At 33.6% G+C, this 24,470-nt stretch overlaps 2 protein-coding genes and 2 long non-coding RNA genes across 8 annotated transcripts; 1 reads left to right on the plus strand and 3 right to left on the minus strand.

Moving 5' to 3' along the window:
* Positions 1–6,152: 6,152 nt before the first annotated feature.
* LOC144571778 (Ribosomal protein L1p/L10e family) lies at positions 6,153–9,879 on the minus strand. Its single transcript, XM_078321155.1, has 11 exons — positions 9,490–9,879; positions 8,953–9,213; positions 8,342–8,419; positions 8,168–8,209; positions 7,981–8,086; positions 7,527–7,591; positions 7,337–7,381; positions 7,106–7,213; positions 6,840–6,927; positions 6,694–6,740; positions 6,153–6,535 (listed from the first exon to the last, which is right to left on the minus strand). Exons 1-11 carry the CDS (start codon positions 9,796–9,798, stop codon positions 6,461–6,463), a joined length of 1,224 nt encoding a protein of 407 aa, XP_078177281.1. The 5' UTR covers positions 9,799–9,879; the 3' UTR covers positions 6,153–6,460.
* Positions 9,880–12,730: 2,851 nt separating this feature from the next.
* Positions 12,731–18,651, plus strand: LOC144571561 (O-fucosyltransferase family protein). Of its 5 annotated transcripts, none has more exons than XM_078320897.1 (11): positions 12,855–12,870; positions 12,984–13,564; positions 13,996–14,085; positions 14,297–14,469; positions 14,761–14,831; positions 14,923–15,011; positions 15,206–15,326; positions 15,517–15,660; positions 16,389–16,723; positions 17,254–17,494; positions 18,301–18,651. In XM_078320897.1, exons 3-11 carry the CDS (start codon positions 13,997–13,999, stop codon positions 18,607–18,609), a joined length of 1,572 nt encoding a protein of 523 aa, XP_078177023.1. In that variant the 5' UTR covers positions 12,855–12,870; positions 12,984–13,564; position 13,996; the 3' UTR covers positions 18,610–18,651. The 5 variants fall into 5 exon arrangements, with proteins under 5 accessions (XP_078177025.1, XP_078177024.1, XP_078177023.1 ...); XM_078320896.1 differs by having other exon boundaries at positions 14,370–14,469; XM_078320899.1 differs by lacking the exon at positions 12,984–13,564 and having other exon boundaries at positions 12,731–12,945; positions 14,370–14,469.
* On the minus strand, positions 16,908–17,342 carry LOC144571564 (uncharacterized). Its single transcript, XR_013517532.1, has 2 exons — positions 17,214–17,342; positions 16,908–17,162 (listed from the first exon to the last, which is right to left on the minus strand). It is a non-coding gene; the product is annotated as an uncharacterized LOC144571564 (long non-coding RNA).
* LOC144571563 (uncharacterized) lies at positions 18,638–18,996 on the minus strand. Its single transcript, XR_013517531.1, has 2 exons — positions 18,779–18,996; positions 18,638–18,748 (listed from the first exon to the last, which is right to left on the minus strand). It is a non-coding gene; the product is annotated as an uncharacterized LOC144571563 (long non-coding RNA).
* Positions 18,997–24,470: the final 5,474 nt, after the last annotated feature.

Here is a 24,470-nt window from a genome sequence, read left to right on the forward strand (position 1 = left end):
TGATTGAGTCCATCAAACCAAAGTAAGTCCAATAAATATTGGACTTACTCTCAATTTCTCATCTTCATGCGCACCACGCATCCATCAATACTCAAATCATATATTGAACAACGATGTCCACTCAATGCTTAAATGGCACAAAGAAGTTGCTAATTCAGGCCTCTAAGTTTTTAAAATTTTATTATCAAGTATTTAAAATTCTTACTAATTTATTTTTTATATATATTAGCATCCCTAATAATAATAATAAATTAAGGGCTTGGACATGAAAATTGGACCCAATAAAAAAGGTGAAAGACAATCTCTAATATATCTTACAATCAGCGAACATGAGATATTGCTTTTTATGAAATCGGCTGACATCAGTTTGTGTGAAACAAAAACAATTACAAAAAATTAAAGCAACATTTCCCGTCGTTAGAGGAAAAAAATCACCTTCCATATAATTTTTTTTTCTCCTGTTCTCCAGACTCCAGTGGCACCGAGGCACCGATAGTGTGAAATTTTACATCCTCATCTTTTAAAAATATATTAATATTATGTTTAATTAGTTTGATTTTGATAGACATGACAATTTTTTCATGTTAGTTAATTATTGTATATTGTTATGAAATTAAGTAGTAAATAATCTTCTTATCTTGTGTACAAGTTTTAGGAGTTAAGATTATTATTGTAGTTAACTTTTGAGCTTTGAATCAAAAGTCTAATCTTACCTTCTGATTTGAAGGATCTGATAGGTTCAACTATGGTTTCTATGAAGGTTATACATGATTTAATTTATATGCATGGAACAGGGATAGCTTTGGTGGATGACACGGTCAATTCCAGCTCCTCTGTATCATCTGCCAATTTATAGTCTTACGGTTTTTTTTTTTTAATATTGGCATATATATGGAGTTTTGATGTTGTTATAGGCTGTTATGTTTTTTTTTGTTAATTACTTGCTTTAGTTATGCTGTGATGTAGTAGATTTATACATATTGTCTTGTTTTGTTGATGTAACAATATCAGTTAATTGGTACCATTTGAATATTGTATGGTTTTCTGTTATATGAAAATCGATGACTATGACACTTCTTTCAAAAAAATATTGTATTATACTGTGTTATATATTTTTTTATTAAAAAAAATTAAGATATTATTTAGTCCCATATACTCAATTTGATTCCGCCAGACCCTGATTAGAGCTGCATTTTCCGATCGACTGACTATTGAGTACTGACTAGTGCCTAAATTTACTAACCGACAATAATTGAGATTTAAGAGGAGAGTTGGTATGCATGTACACATCATGGAGTCCAAATATATATTGTTAAAAATTAGAATGAAGTCAGACTCCATCGCCTCTTTGTCAGTACTCAGTATTAATATCCTTTAATTAAGAGCGAAAGAGAAGATCCATCTCTTGTTTTAGTTTGATTTCTCATTGGGAGCGATGACGCTGCACAAAGCTAGCTTACACAATTAATACGGCTAATTTATATTTATGATTCTATCCAACTTTTTCTTTGATATCGATGGGATATATAATAAAAAATATAGCATTAACTACAATATATTAATTTTACCTTTCAAAAAAAAAAAACTACAATATATTATATTTTAGTATATTCTTCTTTAGGCTCCAATAAAAACAAAGCTAAAAGCTAGGCTCTAAAATTTAAATTTATGAAGAAGAGCAAGATTATGTTTCAGTTTTATCATTTAGATTTTATTTTAAAATTTTATTGTAAAGAATATTTAATGGCAAGTTGTGGCAATTGAACCCTTCATATGATCATATCTATATATTTCAACCAAAAAAATTATTGATTATGACGGAACAAACCCTTCGCTCATGTTTCGTTAATTAATTCACATAAAAATTGGAAAATTAAGAAGTGGCCAAACCGGTCGGTTGCATATGGAGCTCTTCGTACCGGAAATTGGCGCAAAAGTGGCCAAAATTTTTTTGTTGCTGTTAAAGGAGCAATGATTGCATAACTGAAATGCTCAAATATTGGTATACCATATCGTGACATAAAAAATTGGAAACTTTGTTTCGGCTCAATGGCAATCTATGCTGTACTCAACTAGTAGCAAAGTCAACATGCAACTGCCACCTTAATATCGTTGCATGATTCCAGCTGGATGTGACAACAACTACGATCTGTCTGCCTCGATCAAATGGCTATTTTCTTTGACAAGTGTGTTAATTATACACCGTGCATTCGACGTAGAGCAACTATTTTCCAGTTTCCACTACGTGAGGTATGAGTCAAAAAACGTGCCGTGTCGTGTCGTACCGTAACTTTTTGATCTCGTGATGTGCCATGACCAATTTAATTTTTCTTTCCGTCTTATTTTTTATTTAATTGAGTAAAACTTAGAAGGTTAATAAAAAATTTAGTGGCTGTTGTAGGATTGTGATAAAAAACTTGTATGGAAATTATATAAAGATATGGAATTTGTCATTTGTGTTATTTTTTCTAAAAATATTTACAATAAAAAAAAATTTCATCCGTTACACTTCAAATTAGAAGAAAAACCGATTATATTGATTATATTGATTAGAATGATATAAGGTCAAACATTTCACTTCTTATACCCTTTACCTCCGACATAATTTTGTCAACCAAACACGTAGGAAAGTTTCATTTTCTTTCCAGTCCCTCCCTTCCTCTACTCTCCATCCAAACAAGGTGTAATTGTCAACCATACTCCACAAAGAACCAGTCATCTTTATTATCGAAAAGTATTGTTGTTTGCTGGGCTGGTATGAACAGTTGTTTGTAGAGTATCGTTGACAAGTGACAACTAGTGAATTTTCGACACTAAGCTTTGTTTGGCTGGTAGGAACAATCCATGGAAAGCGGTTCCGATACGGCGACACACACTACCTTTTTTTTTTTTTTTTCCTTTTTGCACCTTAACTATGGACTTCTTTTTTTCTCTGTTAATTATTATTTTAGAATTCTTTTCTAGTATCATTTCTCGTCCTTCACAGTATTTTTTATTTTTTTTTACAATGATTCATTCATAAAAAAATAAAAAATATATAACGATGTGGATTACCTCTTATCAATATTATAATATTTTTACAACAATATTATATAGGCATTACGCTCCGCATGTGCATGAAATACAAAATTTAGAACTAAACAACCACAAAGTTAATAACTACTATTTTGTATTTTGGGGATGAAATGCTCCATTTTTTCTAGCTTACTCGGTGAAATTCAAGGGTGCCAGAGGCCTTGAGAAAAAGGCCCAAAAAATATCTGAACCTGCTCAGTGCTTTGAAAGTGACAGACAAATCATGGCAACAGAGAAAATTTGAAAATAATCTGCTTTTGCTGACATCGTCTATCTTTCCACTTTCTTTTCTTTATTGAATTTGCTAGTAAAGATTATAGATGAACATCAAAACTTTAATAGAAACCTACTCCAGTTAGGGGTGGCAAAAAAAGCTCTTAACTCGTGGCTCGATCGTGACTCACACCTAACTCATTCGTTACTGGATCGAGCTGTTAACGAGCCAGCTCGTCACTAGCTCGGTCCAGAATTAACGAGTTCAAGCTGGAGACTAGCTTGGCTAGACATCAATTTGTGAATTTGTATGCATTTTATACTGTCTAACTCGGTTTAGCTCGATCAAAAAAAAATTTAGAATTTATTTTCTTCTTAAAACAAGATGCAGCTAGACCCAGCGAGCCAGCTTGTCAGCTCGCAAGCTAGCTCGGGCTAGCTTGTCACGATTTCAAACTGAGGTTTTAACTCGGATGCCCTAGGTCCAGCTCACTCGGCTGTAGCTTGGTCCAGAATTAACAAACCGAGCTAGGGCCTAGCTCAGACCCCGTTTTTTTTTTCCTACCACCCTAAAAAATCGGAATTAAATAAATATCACCCGAAAAATCGGATTTCAGATTCTGCCACGTTCGCATCATGGATCTGCGGACGGATCGCCAACCCGTTCGCGTAATGGATCTGCGACTGACCCGCTCGAGTGACCCGTTCGCACAGTGGATATGTGAACCGACCCGTTCGCACCATAGATATGCGAACCGACCCGTTCGCACCATGGATCACGCGGACTCTCTTTTGTCATATTTGGAAATATGGTAGCAATGAAAACCAACGGGTCGGTCCGCATATCCACAGTGCGAACGGGTCAATCCGCATATCCACTGTGCGAACGGGTCAATCCGCAGATCCATTATGCGAACGGATTGGCAATCCGTCCGCAGATCCATGATACGAACGTGGTGGAATCTGAAATCCAATTTTTCGGATGGTATTCATTTAATTCCGATTTTTGAGGGGGGTAGGAAAAAAAAAAAAAAAAACGAGCTCAGACCAAGCCAGCTTCCTAACTTCAGTTAATATAAATTTAAGAAATTTGACACAATATATAGACGACAAGGGCCTGCTCATTGTGGACCATTTGTTATGAACTATGTTAGAGTAAAATTAGGCCCGTTATTGGGCCTAAATTCCTTCACAAAAGGGGAAAAAGTAAAAAGTAATGATACCCAAAATGGCAGTCCTTTTCGTATACTGCTTGAGCAATGTGGACGAATGTAGCACAGATTCGCATGTCTAGTCCATGTCTTGTGCGTTGGGCACATAGCCCAAACAATTGAATAACTTGTCCTGCATTGCATGTAAGAACAAAAGCTCTTAATTTGAGGCTGCAAGTGATTTCAATATCAAGATCAATGGTAAAGTAACCTTTTTACTGCTTAAAAGAGTATAATTAAGCTCAGACTAAAGTTGGAGGAACTATATAATAAGCTTTTTGAAATTGATACATAGTGCTATATGACAATAATTAAGGTGAAACTAAAAGGAAATAAATGAAAGTTAAGGCTCACTGTAATCACTTAACACATGGCCCTTCAATTTTTTCTTTTGGAAAAAAGGCTAGAAGCCCGTTTCATATTAATGAACAATGCCCTTAATTTTAATTTTAATGAACAAGGCCCTTAAAGGCTAGAAGCCCGTTTCATATTAATGAACTATATTACTGACACCTTATTAAAAAATAATAACAGTTTTTACACCCATCAATCTCCCCTCAACTTTTCTTTTATCCATGAGACTATTAGTTGTATTGAGCAAACATCTCATTCTGATGCACATTAGTAAGCTATTATTCTTGGAAAAATAAAAAGCTAATTACTATTCTTTGATCCTTTCTGGTATGTTCCTTAGAGCAGGTATGTTGTCGATATAATAAGTACAATTTCCTGCAAAATTTGAGAAGACATACCATATTGTCCCTGCCCCAAATAAGTAATGAAAACCAAATTATCAAACTAATTTGTAAATTATCTAACATATGCATCCAAATATCCTGATTTAGGTTGAATTTACCATCAGTTCAGCAATTTGCACCACTTCAAACTTTAATTAACCCACTTAAGAGAAGATGATAATTAATATGGAACAAGATTCTAAAAAAACACAATTGCTATGCATCGCAATTTTTATTTCAATAACATACCACTCAAAATAGCTTAGAATTAATATTAGAATTTTTCCCAATCTTGTTGTCCATTTTTTCACAACTTGCATAAATGATAATTTCGTACCAGAAAATCAGATTCTGCAAGAAATTAATTTTTAGTCACTAGATATGGATCAGGCGACAGTGGATAGCGGTTTTACTGTAGCATTACTGTGACGCTACAGTAACACGTTCATCCAAAATTAAATATATAAATATATATCAAGGATTTGGCTAATATGCTATGGGTAGCTAAGAGGCCTCCCGTGCTACGGCTCAATATTCGACTTTTCAAAATCCTAACGGTCGATCCGAACCGTTCATCTTGTTCTCCATATTAATATGTGTTTGGAGACCAAATTTTACATTTTTTGGAAATTTTTTACTATTTTTTTAGATTTATTGAATATCGCTGTTTTTTATGGTCCAGATTTGTCTGAAAAACAGCGATTTTCAATAAATCTAAAAAAATAGTAAAAAATTTCCAAAAAATGTAAAATTTGGTCTCCAAGCACATATTAATATGGAGAACAAGATGAACGGTTCGGATCGACCGTTAGAATTTTGAAAAGTCGAATATTGAGCCGTAGCACGGGAGACCTCTTAGCTACCCATAGCACCGTAGCCAAGTCCTATATATCAAATAAAAAGAAAACAACAGTCCTTTTGTTATTAATTGTCTGCCAGCTTCACTGAAATCATAAACTTCCTTTATTTAAAACTAATCACCTCAAGTCCTCAATTACACTGCGATACAGTTGATATATCAAACAAATTTTATAAAGGTAACCTAAAAGCTCGGGAAAGTTCACATACAACTTTTGTGAGGTTTAAAAGATAAAAAAAAATAAGAATATGAACTGATGCTACCCAGAAGAGTATTCAAAATTGAAAGCAACATAGCAACTTCCCCATTTTTTACCAAGCAATAATTAGCTTAAGGTTATTGCCACATGTTGCATTCTTAGAATATTATTTGACTTGAAGTTTGTAGTGGTCAGCAGCAGCATTGAGAGACTGTATTGTCACAGGGAATCCAGGTCCCATCTGGTAAGAAAAATTAAATTGTTACAGCACAAACAAGACACTGCATTTGAAACTGTGTAAATACCAACTAGTACAGAAAAGACGTAGATGATTTTGCGACCAGAAAATGAGATGTAAAAACAGGATAACAATTAGTTAAGTAAAAACATTGTACTCACCGTGCTGCTTAGTGTAAAATTCTTCACATAACCCGCATATTTAGAAGCTACAAGCAAAGTAAAAGGAGTATAGACAGTTATTACTAAGCAATAAAATATAAGTCGAACACACAAAATAAGTAAAAGACAATGTAAAGGTTACTTACTCTTCTTTAAGCCAGCAGGCTTTGCAACCAAAAGGGCATTAACAAAGGCTCCTATATTTTCACGCAAAACTTCCGCAGAGAAATTCACCTTCCATAGGAAAGAAAAAAATTATGCAATTATAGAAGCATATAATTTTATTACAAAAGAAGATGGTCCAACCAATAAAAACAGAAGTATCTTTAATAGTTAATACTCATCCGCTCACTGATCAAGTTTCTTTGCCATTCTAAACAGCAAAAAGGAAGGGTGTCAAAGAAATGTTTACCTTGCCAAGGCCAACATGAACAATGGCAGTCTTGTCAATTTTAAAGTCAATTCGGCCACTCTTTGCAGCTTTCACAGCATTAGAAACATCACTAGTCACAGACCCTAGCTATTACATGTTAGACAGGTACCAGAAAACTTTAGTAATTATCATAAGAAAAATACTTTATTCATGTAAACAATAAAGGACTAATTATGTGATGGAATAGAAACAATGAATCGAAGAGCTCACTTTTGGGTTCGGCATGAGACCACGTGGGCCCAGGATTCTAGCAACCTGTAAAAATAAAAATAAATATGAATGAGAGAAGTACTTAAAAATAAAAAAAAATATTAGTCAATGGGAATGTGCTTTAAAAAACATAGTTCTGCAAGTTAACTGCAAATAAGTCAAACGAAATAAATAGGCTTGAGGTACAAACCTTAGAGAGGCGAGGCATAAACATTGGTGTTGCTATGCATTTATCAAAGTTCAGTTTGCCACCACCTATCAATTTTCAAACATGGATTAGCTTAAACCTAACTCTAAACAAAATATAAGACAGGACAGATCATGCATAAATGAGAACACAAGGATATTTTTTCGTATCCACACAAATTCCACTCTCAGATTTACATAGATTAGTAATGGGTTGTATTACAAAAATTATACCCAAATAAGCTCATTTCAGGCCTATTTGGTTCTCTTAACAGACTTAGAGCAGACATGCCACCTTTCTGTTTAATCTTGGCACCCCCATATATAAATGATCCAATAGTCAGCTTATCGAGGTAAAACTTAACTCTTAAAGAGGAAAATTTTGAGAATAAAAACAACTAAGAATTGCAAAATCTATTTTCGTGAAACATTTCAGATTGGATTTAATAGTCATGTACCAGTTCGTATCTCCTCTATGAGTTCATCACCTCCAACAACATCAGCTCCTGCAGCTCTAGCTTCTTCAGCTGCTGCATCTTCAGCAAATACCGCAACTCTAACAGTCTTTGATTGATTCAAAGCTATGAGTAATTTTTTTCCAGAATTCGATTACAAACTTAAAGAGTAGTAAGTGCATTGACGTACCTTGCCAGTGCCATGTGGAAGTGTTAGTGCACCACGTACCATCTACACCAAAACAAAAACTTATGGTAAAAAAATAAACAAACAAAATGTTACAGAAAAGCAAAATTATAGTGGCAAAAAAGAAAAATAATCATGAGTTTGTCATTCAATATGGTAAAAGTAAAGAGTACCAACCTGGTCACCACGCTTTGGATCAACACCCAAATTAACATGAGCCTCAACCGTTTCAATAAAATTACGCTTTGAATTTGCCTAATAAAAAGTGAAGACATTGTTCAAAAAAATATCTGTTTTGGTAAAGTCTTTCGCATTAGTCACACATATTTTTTTTGGAAGAAGCAGAACAAAACTACATTATAATTCTCTTGGCGATTTCAACATAATAACATTGATTACATATGTACCACAAAATATTAGCAATTTGAGATGACATTATAAGCAAAGAGTGTTAATCAATATAATAAAAACAAAAGAAAACTATCCTTGAACTTTTTGCCAGTAATAGGTTCGTAAATGTAGCTGACATGATTGGCATGGAACACAAATGGCATTCAGGTTCAACTAAGCTTATTAACTTCAGATTGCGCAACAAAACCCTAATTAAACCCCAAATATTATCCTTGACCAATTAAGCCCCAAATAAACACTGATTGAGCAAGCACCATGAAAAAAAACCTAAGGATTAACTTGGTAGGGGAACCATATATGGAGCTAACTACCAATTGAGCAATAATGACCAATACCTAATGCATTTGTCCTTGTAAAAAAAAAATCTAAAGACCAACCTTAACTAGTCTTATGGCCTCCACGAGATCGATAGTGACTTTTTGAGGCTTTTTCTCAGCTCTGATTAATGTCGGGTAAGGTATTTTCTCTTCCTCTTGTAGCCCAAAAATATGTCTCCTCGCTCGTACATCATATTCTATTCTCCTAGCTTCTCTCTTCAGCTGTTCTTGTGCCTCCTCTCTCTCTCTTTCTTCACTCGCCTCTTCTCTTTCTTCCTTCCTATCTTCTGGCAATGGAGCCACCTTGGCTGCGTAAGCCACCTGTCATTTACCCATTTCAGCCAATCAAAACATAAAGGTTATTTTCTGGTACAGAGTGGCACTCCAATAACAGTAAGGCAAGGTATTGAATTATATCTGGTGTTGACATTTAACAGTGTCTGCTACAAAAAAATCGAAAGTTGTTGAGTGACACATTGTTTGAGGAATTGCCTCTTAAAGCATCTCATGTGTCGCAGTGACAGCTTAAGTTCTAATAGAGGAAATCACTGGTTGAGACAAGTAATTACCAGTAGAAACAAGCAATAATATTCTTACAGGAGTTATAACAGGTGTATCCTTGACGAATCGTGCTTCCTCCCGGGTCCATGTCCGTGAGGCTTCCGGCCATTGCTGGACACGTGGATCATCAGGATTTGCTGATGGATCAGAACTGGAAGGAGACAGCTCTTGAGTTTGCTCCTGATTTTGGGTAATTTCTTCTTCACTAGGGTCTTTAGATTTGACAGGGTAGCCGACAGGTTCGATCGGAGCTGAAGAGGATGAGAAGGGAGAAATCAAACGGAGAAGAGAGAGATTGTAATTGCAATGAAGAGAATGGTGACGAAGTAACCGTAGATGTGCCATTGGAAGAGGAGACGCAACGGCAGTGGTCACGGCGGCTCGGAAGGGTTTAAGCACAATAAACGACTGGAGAAGAAAAAGTTTTTTTTGATTGTTTTTTGCGCTTCTTTTCTTCTAGAATAGCAGTAATTCAGGATATTTTGGGCCGTTTACTTTTGATCGGACCGGTCAGATCAGTTCTTACCGAACGGATATGATGAAAAGAACCTAAAATTTCATTTGATTTTTAAAATATGGGCCGTCAGTTATAGATCCGACGAACTGAAAAGTGTGTACATTAAAAGCTTAATCGGGTCTATTCAAAGTCCAGTGTTGTAAAAAACCGTTTAGGCCGATTAGTCGTTGATCGTGATCAAACCGTCATGGATTTTATCTGATTAATCGGTCGATTATTTTCAATTATAGCCAATTATTTCTGATTATAACCGATTATTCTTGATTATTTTCGATTAATTGTCTGACGGTACTCTATCTGTCCGACAGCTGCATACAGTTATTTACACCACTGATTCAAACTAGGGTTGTTTTTCCTTTTTTTTCCTTTTTTTTTTCTTTTTTTCTCACGTAAACTTTTTCCTGGTCATTAACAATATCTACTTTTTTTATGGAGGGTTCCAATGCCTCATTTTTTTTTCATACCTCATTATACCTCATATTTTATATTTTCGTTTTCAAAGTCCAAATTGTCGATCCGAACCGTTCAACAAAATATTTATACTAAAATATGCATGGAGATGAAATTTTATATTTTTTGAAATTTTTTTGCTATTTTTTAAGATAGGTACAAAATCACTTTTTTTGAACCGTTCAAAAAACAGTGATTTTCTACCCATCTTAAAAAATAGTAAAAAAATTTCAAAAATTATAAAATTTCATCCCTAACCATATTTTAGTATGGATATTATGTTGAACGGTTCGGATCGACAATTTAGATTTTAAATATGAAGAAAATAAAAATATAAAATATGAGGTATCAAAAAAAATGAGGTATTAAAACCTTCCTCTTTTTTATGAATTCTACAATCACAGGGAGCTGTGTCATTGTTTGTTCCATCTCAATCTGGACAACATTAAACTGTGATCGGAATTTTTTTTAGTTACCATCTCAATAATTCAATATTCTGACAGTGCCACTATTTTGACAAAAACAAATTCAGATTTTAGCACGTGGTCTGCTTACCAAATGGTTTTTCTTATGTTCTGTCTGTGTTTATGTTGTGTTTAGTTAGAATTATATGTTTTCACTTGTTTTTTTTTATGTTATGTTATATTTGAAATTATATATTCGCATTATATTAGATGAATAAATTATAGACCTGAACTTAATTAGAAAATAGAATTCAAATTAGACGCAAATGTTTAATAAATAAAAATTTGTACTAAATTTGAATTAAAAATTACTACAAATTATACTGCAATGTAACTAATAAATAAAACCTAAAAAAATTACAACTTCAATTGAAAAATAGAACTTCACTTATGATCGCCTCTTCTCTTATATCGCGTATTATGAACATTTGTTGTTATTATTTTGATATTAGAGACTTATATTTTGATATTAGTGACTATATTTTGCTTTTATTATCTATCGTATTATTATGATATTAGCGACTTTTATCAAATTATTCATAGCAGTCACGATTACATGATTACTAATAGTTATCATCAAAACAACTGCAAGATCTAAAATAAATAAAATCTGATCAAAACTAACCTAAAGTTAAAAAGTAATAATTAACGGTGTACAAACCAAGTCTGCGCAGATTGGGTCTGCGTACGTGGTAAAATTTGATATTTTTGTAAAATGATGATAATGTCAGAATTTTAAATTATTGAGGTGGTAACTAAATTTTTTTCAAAACTTGTGACATGAGGTTGGATATGTGAGCGAATGTGGGATGGCATCATGGCAATCTTAAATAAAGAAATATGCTGTGTAGTTATGGAGCAAGTGTTTGGTGAATAATTTTAATAAGGGTTTTCATAGCACCAAATCCAGTCCATTTGGATTTGTAGAGAATTCTTGCTTTGAAAATTATGGTTTCAATTCATACTTTAATTAATGATTTCTTGAGAAAATTTTGTGTAGAGAGAAAAAAAGAAGTTAAATGTAGGGCTGTAAACGAGCTGGCTCGGGCCGAGCTGGGCCTTAGCTCAGCTCGTTTATTTTGGCCCGAGCCTGGACCGAGCGAGCTGGACTTAGGTCACCCGAGCCAAAACCCCTGGCTCAGCTTGTGACAAGCCAGCACGAGCTGACGAGCTGGCTCGTTGGGCTTTATTGGGCTGTTATTATACAAATTCAAAAATAAAAAAAATAAGAAATCTCATTCAAAAAATTTAAGAAATTGTCCAGCAGGCACATCTTCAAGCAACTAAAGTCATATCCTTTCTTCCCAAACTGAAAATATATCAATTTTGCATAATTGCGTCTTTAAAAATGGGACTGGACTTAAAATTATACGGAACTAAACCCTAAATTCACTGTAGCTTAACGAGCCGAGCTGACCCTTGGCTCAACTCATTTATTTTGGCCCGAGCCTGAGCCGAGCTGGCTCGTTAACAGCTCGGTCCACTACCGAGCGAGCTGTTAGCGAGCGAGCTAGAGACGAGCCACGAGCCGCGAGCTTTTTTGACAGCCCTAGTCAAATGATTGATATTTTTAACAATAGAGTGTTAATGAGCAGTATAATTTATAATTCTGAAACGAGAAATTTATTGAGTTTTGCATGAAAATTGAGCATCTTTTGGTTGATACATATTGGCCGTCCGATTGTAAATGAAGTCCATCCGGCCTTCGCCTAAAACATGAGGTCTTCAATATTAGTGTGGATTTAATTGGCACGAATCTTAAAGCTTATCGGACAGTCCAGATGTATTAACTCAAAAGATTCCTTCTTGAGTTAATGCAGAGGATACGCAGTAACATTTCTTAACAGTATCTCAGTGTTGACCTCGCAGTTGGTGCTGGTCCTGCTGGAGACCTCCAGTTCCCAAATGTCTGGCGCGCGCGCGCGCGGTCTCCTTCTCAGCCCGCCACCTGTTCGACACCTTCAGTGAAGTTCCTCTCTGTATAAGGTACACCAAAACCTTAATCAAATACCCCCGCCCCACCAGGTTTGGTGCTAGATGCTTCTCCTCGTTCGCTAACAGGTGGCTAACCTTATTTTTTTTTTCTTTTTTCTTTTAAGTTTCCTCTGTTGCTTCTGAAGCTTATGTCATCGGTCTCCATCAACCCGTTGGTTACGTTCCAACCTACAATTTTAATTTTCTAGTCCTGGGTTGTTGCTTCTGTTGTTTTTCTACTTTCTTTGATTGCCATGTTCCAACGACCAAATATTTAAAAAAAATTGAACGGGTCAACTCATCATGTTGTTATTTGATTTGGTTGATTGGTAAAGCGAGGTAGAGACTAGAGAGAGAACAAATGGGTTGTTGGTCTCTTAGGTGTGCATGGTTCCACCAACAGATCTCCTGCTTATAGAGAGGAAGGAGAGGAAAATCCCAAAAGCTCTGATTGTCCGCAACAACTCACTATGGCTGTTTTTGTCTGAGTTACACTAGTTTTTTGGTCAATTGATAGATGTTTTCTAATAGAAAGAATTATCATGGGAAAACAAAGATTGTGCCACATGGGAAGAGAAAGAAGGAAATATGGAAGCAATTCGGGCTGTTTGTTTTCACCCTTGGATTGATTTTAGCATTTCTCATACTTGATTCTGTGATATTTTCTGCTATTCACTGTTTTAAGTTTCCTTCGAGCAAGCTACAGGTACGAATTAGCTTGGTTTGCAATTTTCACCTATGTATGTTACTATGGGGATTGGATACACAACCAGCTATATTAAATTTAGATTTTCATATGAAAAAATAAAAGTGAGTGTTTATTACTTTTTTGTTTATTAATTATATGAATTTACCAGAGTCTAAATTTGTTTCATATTTGGAGCTTTATTATGATGAAGTTCAGAAAGCAAAGTAAAAGAAAACACAGTTACATCAATAGTAAATGTGATTTGTTCAGAATTTTGCCTTTGTTTTTCTCAAGAACTGAGAAATACTTTTGCATCTACTTATTCTCTTTAACAGGTATTTCTGCTTGTAAATCTAGACCAATAAACATATCTATGTTATATTTCTTTCTTTCTTTCTTAATTTCATTTATCATCTAACTTTTGTAATGATTAATGCATATTTATGAAGGATGACAGACGAAGATTTATTCAAGAAGAGACAGGAATTATTATGTATGGCCGGCTCCTGTCTTTGGCTTCTTCATCGTCTCTTACAAAGGTAGGTAGCCTTAATTTGACAACATACGACATTACATTACTGTTTCATAAGATGGTTCCTATCAGCATTTATGAACCAATCATACCATATGGTGGGGATATAGGCCATTCCCATTGGGCTTCTACCTATAATTGCGCTCTTTGATTTTGGTATAGAACCAATCATGCTCGGTATTGTATTGATAATTAATTAACCAATATTTCATTTACAGAGTCACTATGGACTTAGAGAAAACCCCTTCTCCCTCATATCTGTACAAACTGCATATCTTTCTTTATGAACAGAATAATACTGCAGATGGGCAGTTCCTATTGTTGGAAGAGTCTGCTGGTCAGACACCTGAATGGATACCTTGTGCCGACAAAACAAATATTGCTAGTCACGGTAACAAAACATAATATTTTTAGATTTTTAAATTTCTCTAGGTATTAAAAAGAAAACTAAAATAAATATTAGTTTTTCTGTTACTATTCTATTAGGTTTGTACTTGATCCATGCTAACTGCTACTGGTAACATATTTCTTTCTGTTGATGTTGGTTGGCCTTTTCCAATTTATCATTAATGGATTAGTTAGTGCCTTTTAATTATGGATTTATTAGTTAGACTTGTTGTGGTATGGTTGTTGTTTCTGCTTCAGTAGTAAAAATTCTAACTTATCATTGGATGTACAACAGAACAAGGAAAGAAGCATAATGGGTACATATTGGTCAGTGCAAATGGTGGTTTGAATCAACAAAGAGTTGCTGTGAGTCCTTCACACAAAATTGATCTATTATTTTTTCTCACTTTTTCCCATCTTTTTCCCTTATTTGTAATGTCAAATCTTTTCTTAACAGGTATGCAATGCAGTTGCAGCTGCATCTCTTCTGAATGCAACTCTAGTTCTGCCGAAGTTTCTCTATAGTAGCGTGTGGAAAGATGCTAGGTCAGTTTTCTTCTTGTGAATTTCCAGTAATACATGCAAAAAGCATTTTTCATGAGGTAAGTAGCAAACCTTTTAGTCAAGTGTAAAAAGGGGCAAATTCTTTCTTAAATTAAACCTAAGACAACTTAGCATGAGAGACTTTCTTGTTGCTTTGTTTTACACTAAAATTTGAATTTCTATTTTTTTCCTCCCAGCCAGTTTGGTGAGATTTATCAGGAAGAGTATTTCTTGGAGTATTTGAAGAATGATGTAGATATTGTTAAAGAATTGCCATCTCACCTCCAGGCTGTAGATGTTGAAGCAATTGGTAGCCAAGTAGGTAAAAAAGCTATTGTTAAATAGATCTGAGCTTTGAAAAGGATAAATAAACTGATTTCAGTTCTTTTGGGGGTCCAAATTGCAATTAATATATGTGGTGGTTACTGAGGTAAAAAAAATTGGTTTTGTGGACAAGACAAGCAAAAGAAATCTCTACATGTCTTTATTTTTCCCGTCTCTATTGCAGATAACTGATATGGAAATAATGAAAGAGGCTACACCTTCGTATTACATAGATTTTATACTTCCCATACTTCAAAAAAATGGCATAGTTCATTTTCTTGGATTTGGCAATCGACTGGGCTTTGACCCTTTACCTCCTCATCTTCAGGTGAGAATCCAATGGCTTTTACTTGTGTGCAACATACCTAATCTTTATTGTTGTATTTCTATACTATGTTTGTGTATAATTTTCATTGGAGGGCTTGTTATAAGTACTATTATAAAATACTAACCTTTAGTTTGGCCATAATTTAGGACTAATAAATGTCTTTAAGTGGAAGTAGCTGTAACCAAAAAGGATGCTGCCAACCCCTTCCTACCTATCCACCTCCCTTAATGGTGTATTTTTTTAATTGTATAATAAACTAAACGTGTTTCCTATCTGCTTTAAAATAATGAGCAGCTTGTTTTATGATTTACTAAAAGTTGCTTTAAAATGGTTGGGCAGAGTTTTATATGAAGAAGAGAACAACCAAAAAGTAGCTCATTTGTGTAATTATACCACAACACTCCTCAATTGGTTTAAAGCACTATATCTAACAAACAGAAACAACTATGCCAAATAACATCCTAGTACTGGTTTTTACCTGTCATAAAACTAACCTATTTCATACCAAGCTGGCCCATTTGAAGCTTTTATGCTGTATGCTGATGTTTAAACCTGAACTACTCAAAATAAATGCAAACCAAAAAAAAAAAAAGTGAAAGATGATGAATCAAATGGTAAGATATTGGGATTATAGACCAAAATGCCAAATTGCTTCTTTATTTATTGTAGTAGAAGACATCATATATTCAATTTTGGAAAGTTATACTTCTCTCCTTTTCTAATAACAGAGACTAAGGTGCAAGTGTAATTTTCATGCATTGAAATTTGTGCCAAAAATCCAAAAACTTGGCTCATTGTTGGTGCAACGCATCCGCAAGTACGAGTCAAAGTTAACAGAAATTGACAAACAATTATTTGGGAAATACATGCCAACTTATGAACCTGCAATTAGAAATAGGAGTTCAACAAGGCCGGTTAAGTATCTAGTTCTGCACATGCGGTTTGAGGTGGATATGGTGGCATATTCTCTTTGCAATTTTGGAGGTGGACAGAGAGAGAAGCGGGAGTTGCAAATGTACCGGGAAGAGCACTTTCCAACTCTTATTGCGCGAACTCAGAACATGTAAGTCAAATTGCAATTATGTGTTGTTTGCTTGAAGGGCCATGGCATGGAATCAATTGAAGATCTCTTTGGTGTTTATTTTGGTTAGAAACTTATTTTGTGGCTCAATTAAGCATTTACAAAAGATAGTAGTAATAAACATGGCCCTACAACTGTTGAATACAAGGAAAGCCCATTGCATTCCTTGGTAATTTACATCAGCAATAACTACAGCATTTCTAATGTTTATCAACCATATTTTGAACATATTATGGAAATTGTTAAATTTTAATGTGTTTATAATGGCATTAAAGGATAATAACCAAGGGATAATTGTCAAATTTCACCAATCATGCAACCTACTTGGCAAATGTTGGTAATGTAGGGGAGCAAGCATCCAATTTATAAAGGTTTTTTGTAAAATTTTAAACAAAGAAGAAAAGGAACTATATCCTGTTATCTTCTTGTTCTGTTTCTCTGATTTCTCACTTTCCGGTTTCTCTTTTTTTACTTCTTCCTTTTCCCTTTTCTTTTGGCTGGAAATACCACAGCTCTATTTCCTCAGAAGAGCTACGCATTTCCGGGAAGTGCCCCCTAACACCTGAAGAGGCTGCACTGATGCTGTCGTCTTTAGGATATAAAAGTGAGACGTACATCTACCTAGCCGGTTCCCATATTTATGGTGGCTTATCTAGGTTGCAACCTTTCATGCAATTGTTCCCAAATGTAGTCACTAAAGAAGATCTTCTCTCTCCTGAAGAACTCGAGCCTTTCAAAAATTTCTCCTCACAGGTACTGAAGTAATCAGATTTCTGTGTGTTTGTGTCGGTAGATGGGTTCATGTACAGTATCAGGTTCAGGGGCACATTTTGGGGGGGGGGGGGGGGGGGGGGGGGGGCTGGTTGGGGCCACAGCCGTTCTATTGAGTTTGACACTGAAAGGTTAAAAAATAAGTGTTTCTTAGTAGATATAAAAATTTAATAATTTATAGAGTAGAACTAGGGTGCTCTTAAGCTCACCAAAGTTTTGGTGAGCTTAACTCTAAAACTCATCAAATCGATTTCAAATGACAAATCCGAACCGTTGAAACTCGCCTACCTTACGTGTGATGCATCTACATGTGAAATTTTTAAACATTCAAATTAATTTAGTATAAAGTCAAGCGGTCAAAATTAGAAGGTTAATAAATTAATTTTAGTGCATTCATTTTTTGAACGTTTTTTGACCGCTTGACTTTATACTAAATTAATTCGAATGTTTAAAAATTTCACATGTAGATGCATCACATGTAAGGTAGGCGTGTTTCAACGGTTCGGTTTTGTCATTTGAAATCGATTTGATGAGTTTTAGAGTTAAGCTCACCAAAACTTTGGTAAGCTTAAGAGCACCCTAGTTCTACTCTAATTTATATATTTTTGTGTTCATAATGACCATTGGTCTACAGCTGTAGGCATATGCACAATTATTGTCATTTTACAGAGGTTTAAATGATACTATGACATTTTATTGGTAATATACTAATATGCCTAATAAACTATAAAACAAATGAATGAACTATTTCAATTGATCTTTAATTGGTCGGTGGGCACTTATTTCAGCTAGCAGCTCTAGACTTCATTGCATGTGCATCTTCTGATGTGTTTGCTATGACCGACTCTGGAAGTCAGTTGTCATCTCTGGTAACGGGCTACAGGATTTATCATGGCCAGGGTCAAGCCCCAACCCTTAGACCCAATAAGAAGAGATTTGCAAGGATTCTGACAGATCATGCTGCCATTGATTGGGGTGAATTCCAGAGAAGAGTAAGAAATATGATTGAAGAGAACCAACGGGTGACCCCACGTGGCAGAGGCAGAAGTGTGTATAGGTTGCCTAGAACACCTGGTTGCATGTGCAAGGGTAGTTAGCACTTTAGCATACATCTTTGTTTATATAAAAAAAAAAAAATACTTATAGGGTCCATTTTCTTTTTATAGGAAATCAGGTTACTATGTAGATTCATTGGGGTAAATTATAGCAAAGGACGAGAATTATAGTATTATACTGCTACTGCCAAATTGATTGTTGCATTCAAACAAAAAAAAAAATTGATTGTTGCAATTTGCAAGGTTTTATAATTTTCTTAATAGGAAATGTTGCAACTTAAGGTAAATCATAACATTTTATCACATGTACAATATATATATATTCTTTTTTTTTTCTTTTTCTTTCGCCTTGAAATATGATATTTAAATGGTTGAAACCGGAAAACAGTTTGTTTTGAAAAGAATGAGAATTAGTATATCAGAACCAAAATTACAAAATCGAAAAATAAGTTTGACTAAATTTTTTAGTCATACTCCCAGTCCCTGGTGTTTTTACGTACTTTTTAGTTATATATCCATTTTGACTTGAAATGCCTCACTTTGAAAGACCAGTGGAAAATTTAAGACCGATTATCGAACTTCCAATCTTCGAATTTTGTCGATATTCAAATTTCATCAATATTTTCTTCTCAACTAATTCTGAAATAGTCTCTTTCCAGACAAAAAAAAATTCTTTTAGGAACGTTTTGTTAGAGTTGAAACAAATTTCGTGATCATCAAATGTTATCACCTCCGGCACAAGAAACTTCTAGCGTAAATCTGAACTATCCTGTACTTGATATAGATCAGAGTTGTAAATAACGATATGCACTTATCAACAGACAGAATACTGTTAAACAATTAGTTAGAAATAATTGAAAATAATTGACTGATTAGTTAAAGAACTTTGTGACGGTTTGATCGCCGCTGTCAATGACTAATCAGCCAGATCTAAACGGACGTTTTTACACCACTGATCAAGATACATGTTGCACTTTTCTTAAAAAAATCTATAAAAATCATCGCATGTGAGAGAATAATTTGGTAATCGGGTGGGTTGTAGACTTTTAGTAGTGTTCGTCTCCAATCGTCTCCCTTTGATACTAGATCATTTTACTTTTGTTTACTGAAATATTCAACTGTTCGATAACGAAATTCATAAATAAATTACTTCTGTTGTTCAAAAACGTCTGGAAATCGTTGACGACTACTTGATTTGACTTTGATTTCAACATTTTTCTAAACTGCTTGTCTTGTCTTGTCTTGTCTTTTTCTCGTGAGGTACGCATAAGACTATGTAATTTTGTTTTTGTTTTTTAGAATCATTGGTACCAATTGTTAGAAATTTTATTTTAGAAAACTCAAAATTAATATAAATAAAAATTTATTTTAATACTAATGTTTTAACTGAATGTACATTTTTTATAACAATTTGGAATTGGATGGCTGAGTGTAACAACTTTACGTTTGATATTATGACTATCGAAGAATTGTAGTTTATTGATGCTTTAATTCATTTTAAAGATTGGTATTTGATCGAACTTGTGAGAGGGTAATACTTGGGGTCATGTGGTTAACAAGGAATAAGCTTTGTTTTTAGGGAATTCATACTTCTCTTAGATCTATAGGATGTGCAAGTTATTTCTTTAGCACAATTTTAGGTGAAATCCGAAGGAAGGGGTACTCTTCTTATATTATAATTAGTTTTACCTACTGATGTGTTGCAATTACCTGTTCTCCTTGATAATTTTCTATTGCAGGAGGAGAGAGTAGCTGGAACAAGTGGTTTAGAACGTCAGTTTAATGACGATAATTTTCAATAGGAGAACATAGTAGAAATAAGTGGGTTAGAGCCAAGAAGTTCAGTAGCTGCTAATAGGCTAGTTGTTAGTGGTGTTTAGGTTGTTTCTTTTGAAGGTTGTTTGATGTTATGTAGTTTTTTGATAGATATTCATAGGAAAACGAGATGGTTGTTCATATGCTTGTATACTGTTGGGTTTTACTGGTATCAGTTTGGTACCAAATTTTCTAACTTTGTAGGTTTTGTTCGAGTACTGAAATCGGTTTTGTTAAGTCACTTTTATCCAAAAAAAAATGTTTTAACTGAATTATGGAACTAATTAATAATTATGAGTTAGATATCAAGCTGTCCGTGGTCTCATTGATGCAATTTTTAAATCTGTGTCATTTACTCATTTTAATCAATTGAATTAATTAACAATAATTTGCACCAGCTTGTGGAAGCAATGAAATTCAATTTTCGTTTTGCGTTTTTATACGTGCATGTGATTACCATCCATTCATATATGTGACCGTTTCATTTTCATTCAAAATTTTACCGTTCAATTTCTTCCAATAATAAAAGAAACGGTAATACAATGAATATTATTTTAAATAGTCATGAATGTATAAAGTGTTTGATATCTATATTATTTGCTTATAAATAGCACATGATATTTGAAGAAAATCATTCAACAATTCACATGCTCTCTTGCTATTTCTCTTAGCTCTATAATTCAAAAAAATCAACTTTTATCAAATATTTTTTTATAGCAAAAATATTATTTCACTATCATTGTTAAAAAAAGTTACATCAATCTCTATCACGGTTGTGCCCGCAGGCAGAGAAATATAAGCATAAGTTGTGTCACACCCCGAGACAACCCGTCACGTAATGACACGTAAGGCGTGTGCACATCACATACATTATCAATAATAAATACTCATGCAATATTTAAAAGTCAAACAAAGTCTTCTAACACCACAAATAGTTCAAGTACATGAAACACATTCAACATGAGATCAAGACAAATATGGCCAGCAAACCGATAATTTCCATGTTAGTCAATGTATCAACTTCTAAAGAGAGAATTTAAAGTTTAACTAAAGAAATTAAAAAGATACTTGAGCCGTCAGGTCGTTGACTTCTTGATCAGTGTATCTCCTATTCGTACTCCTCGTCGGCTTCATAATTTTCTGGAACCCACATAAAAGTGGAACGGGTGAGAGATCGAACAGTCTCTCAGTACGGGATTTAGTTCAAGTCTCGGAGTTTGTCAAATTTACTTATTATTATAAATAGGATATAAATATTATATCCTCACATGTTATGCAATATTTAAAACACACACACACTTCTTTAAATATCTTTCAAGTTTTCTGTTAATCCATTTATTTGCCAATCCAGTGGGAAATTCATCCAACACTGAAAGACCGCCACTCCGCTAGGAAATCCATCCAACAACGGAAGACTTCTCACTAGACGGGGAATCCACCCTACGCTAGGTCTTGACCCGTGACGGGAAATCCAACCAACGCCACGTTGACGAGGGGTCTAGTCGAACCCAGACCCAATGTATACATTCCAACATGCATTCAACACATGTTGGCCCCTTTCCTATAGCATATCCGTTACCTTTTACGTTCGTCATTTAACACTACACGATATCATGCTCAACACACCCTACTTACAAGTCTTATGATCGATATGAAATAATCCTATTGTAATTCTAAACAAGCCAAAGGGATCGTTCGATTCAACATGCACAATTCCAAACAATTAAATAAATAATATGCATACAAAACGGTATGTATAATTTGACAAGGTCCAGAAAACCCGTACCTGCTATTGTGATGTAGTTCGCTACCACTTCTTCGTCACTCTTTACTTCAGAACTTAAACCTAGACCATATAACACGGTTCCCAAATTAATATTTATACGTTTTATTTTATTTTCATTTGTCTGTCACTAAACCGACAGTTGAGTACATCTGTCCGATTATACAACTAGGTATAAGCAGTATAATTTTTACCCTAAGATCATATATATTAAAATTGATTCTGACCAGAACGTTTGTACCTATATTTGAATTTATTTCTCATGATATATTAAAGAATATATAATGGAGTTTATGACCAGAACGTATGTACATATATCAAAGTTGATATCGATTAAGATTATACATGAAATGGAATTTATTTATCAAGATAAAAAGTATATATTATTTATAAGTTTTAGACTATAGTTCTTTGTAAATAAATAAAATAATTTCTAGGGTTATCGGCGAAAAATTACAATCCAATAAAATAATTTCATAAAGTTTGATGTAACTCGGTGTGGTTTAAGAAAATCTAAACAATCAACTTCTGACCATCTTTAACTATTCATATACTATAATTAATTATCATTTAAAGGCAAATTAAAATTTGACACATCATGAAACTTTAAGAACTCATAATTATTGAAATCCTTAACAATTTCCACCGGTTACAAAGAACAAAGATAATTTTATCAAATAAGATAATATTTCCTAATAAATAAATAATTGTTAAAACTTATATAACTCTCAAAATTCTTATCAAATAAATCAGTGTCGTATAAATATTATATAACAAGTATAAAGCAGAAGAAGCAAATCGGTAGAGATAAAAGAAAAGAATTATCAAACCACAAACCAGTTTAAGCAATTAATTGCACAATAAGAATATGCATATTTAAAAAAAAACGAAATTATTTACGACAGAAAGAAAGTAATCAAATATCTAACCTTCTTCACTTTTTAAATTTCTGTGGTTGATTTGGCGGAGAAGGATACAGAGATATGCAAAGGGTTTAATTAATCATATATATATATAGCGAAAAGTTCTCAAATTGGATCAGGAGACGGTTATTTTGGAGAGGTTATCTATTTTAAATTAGAGTTGTACTGGCCGATATCTAATTGAATTATGAGGAGGGTTCAAATGCCTCCATTTTTTGTGCCTTCATCATGCCTCCATTTTTAAAAACTTTAATAACTCAAAATTTAAATCTTAAAAGTCAAAAATAAAACCATTGGATATGAACTATATCATTTTATCTATGCATGTGTAAAAATTTATGGCATTTCAACTTTATTTTTGTTGTCATCTTGAGCTTGTAAAAATGTATACTAATGTGGATAATTTCTAGACGTTTATTTTTTAACTTATTGATTCACATAAAAGAAAAATCAAAATGTGATAATTTTTTATGGGCACATAGAGAAAATAACATAGATCACATCTAACGGCTTTATTTTGATGTTTAAGTTTTAGATTTTGAGTTATTTAAGTTTTTAAAAATGGAGGCATGATGGAGGCACAAAAAATGGAGGCATTTGAACCCTCCTCTTGAATTATATTGGGCTTTTTAGGATTTGGCAACGATATTTATATGGACTATATAATTTCATAGATCTATATTGAAATCATTTGTTTCTTGTCACAGTAGTTTAATTTGGATAATTTATGAAGTTATTAAATTAAATAAATGAAAGAAGAAAGTTGACATAGAAGAATAAATAACTATATTTACTATTTATGTTGTACCTTAATTTAATATTTTGATTTACGTGGCGTTACAAGTTGGGACAGTCTTAATCAATTATTCCTATCATAGGACAGGAAGTTGCCTTAGATTTGTATTTTGCAAGTCCAAGTAACAAGTTTTATTATTCTTATATTCTTGATTAATTTTGAATATAGTTTTTATTGATAAAAAATTAGATTGAAAAGTAGTGGGTTAGTTTAATTTTTTCATCAATCGAAGGCAATAATTCGTAATCTGATTTGATTAAATTAAAATTTGATTTTAATTAGTTTATAAATTATAGAATTAATTAGTTAATGGGAAAAAAAATATAATTAATTGATTTCGATTTTTTTATAAATTTAATTTATTAATTGCTGCAATTGATTAATTAAATTAGTGGCTCTATTGAATTTATTTTGCAGCATATATCTCTCAACTTTTCTCTTCTAAATTTTCATCAGTAGAATAAATATAAAAAAAAAAATGAGTTATGACTTATGAGTTAGGGGTGCTCAAACGGTCGGTTCGGTTGAAACCGAACTAAAATAACCAAACCAAATTTTTCTTCAGTTTTCTAATATAGAACTGAAC

Source organism: Carex rostrata, chromosome 19 (genome assembly GCF_964058835.1).
Source record: "Carex rostrata chromosome 19, lpCarRost1.2, whole genome shotgun sequence".
Lineage (NCBI taxonomy): Eukaryota > Viridiplantae > Streptophyta > Magnoliopsida > Poales > Cyperaceae > Carex > Carex rostrata.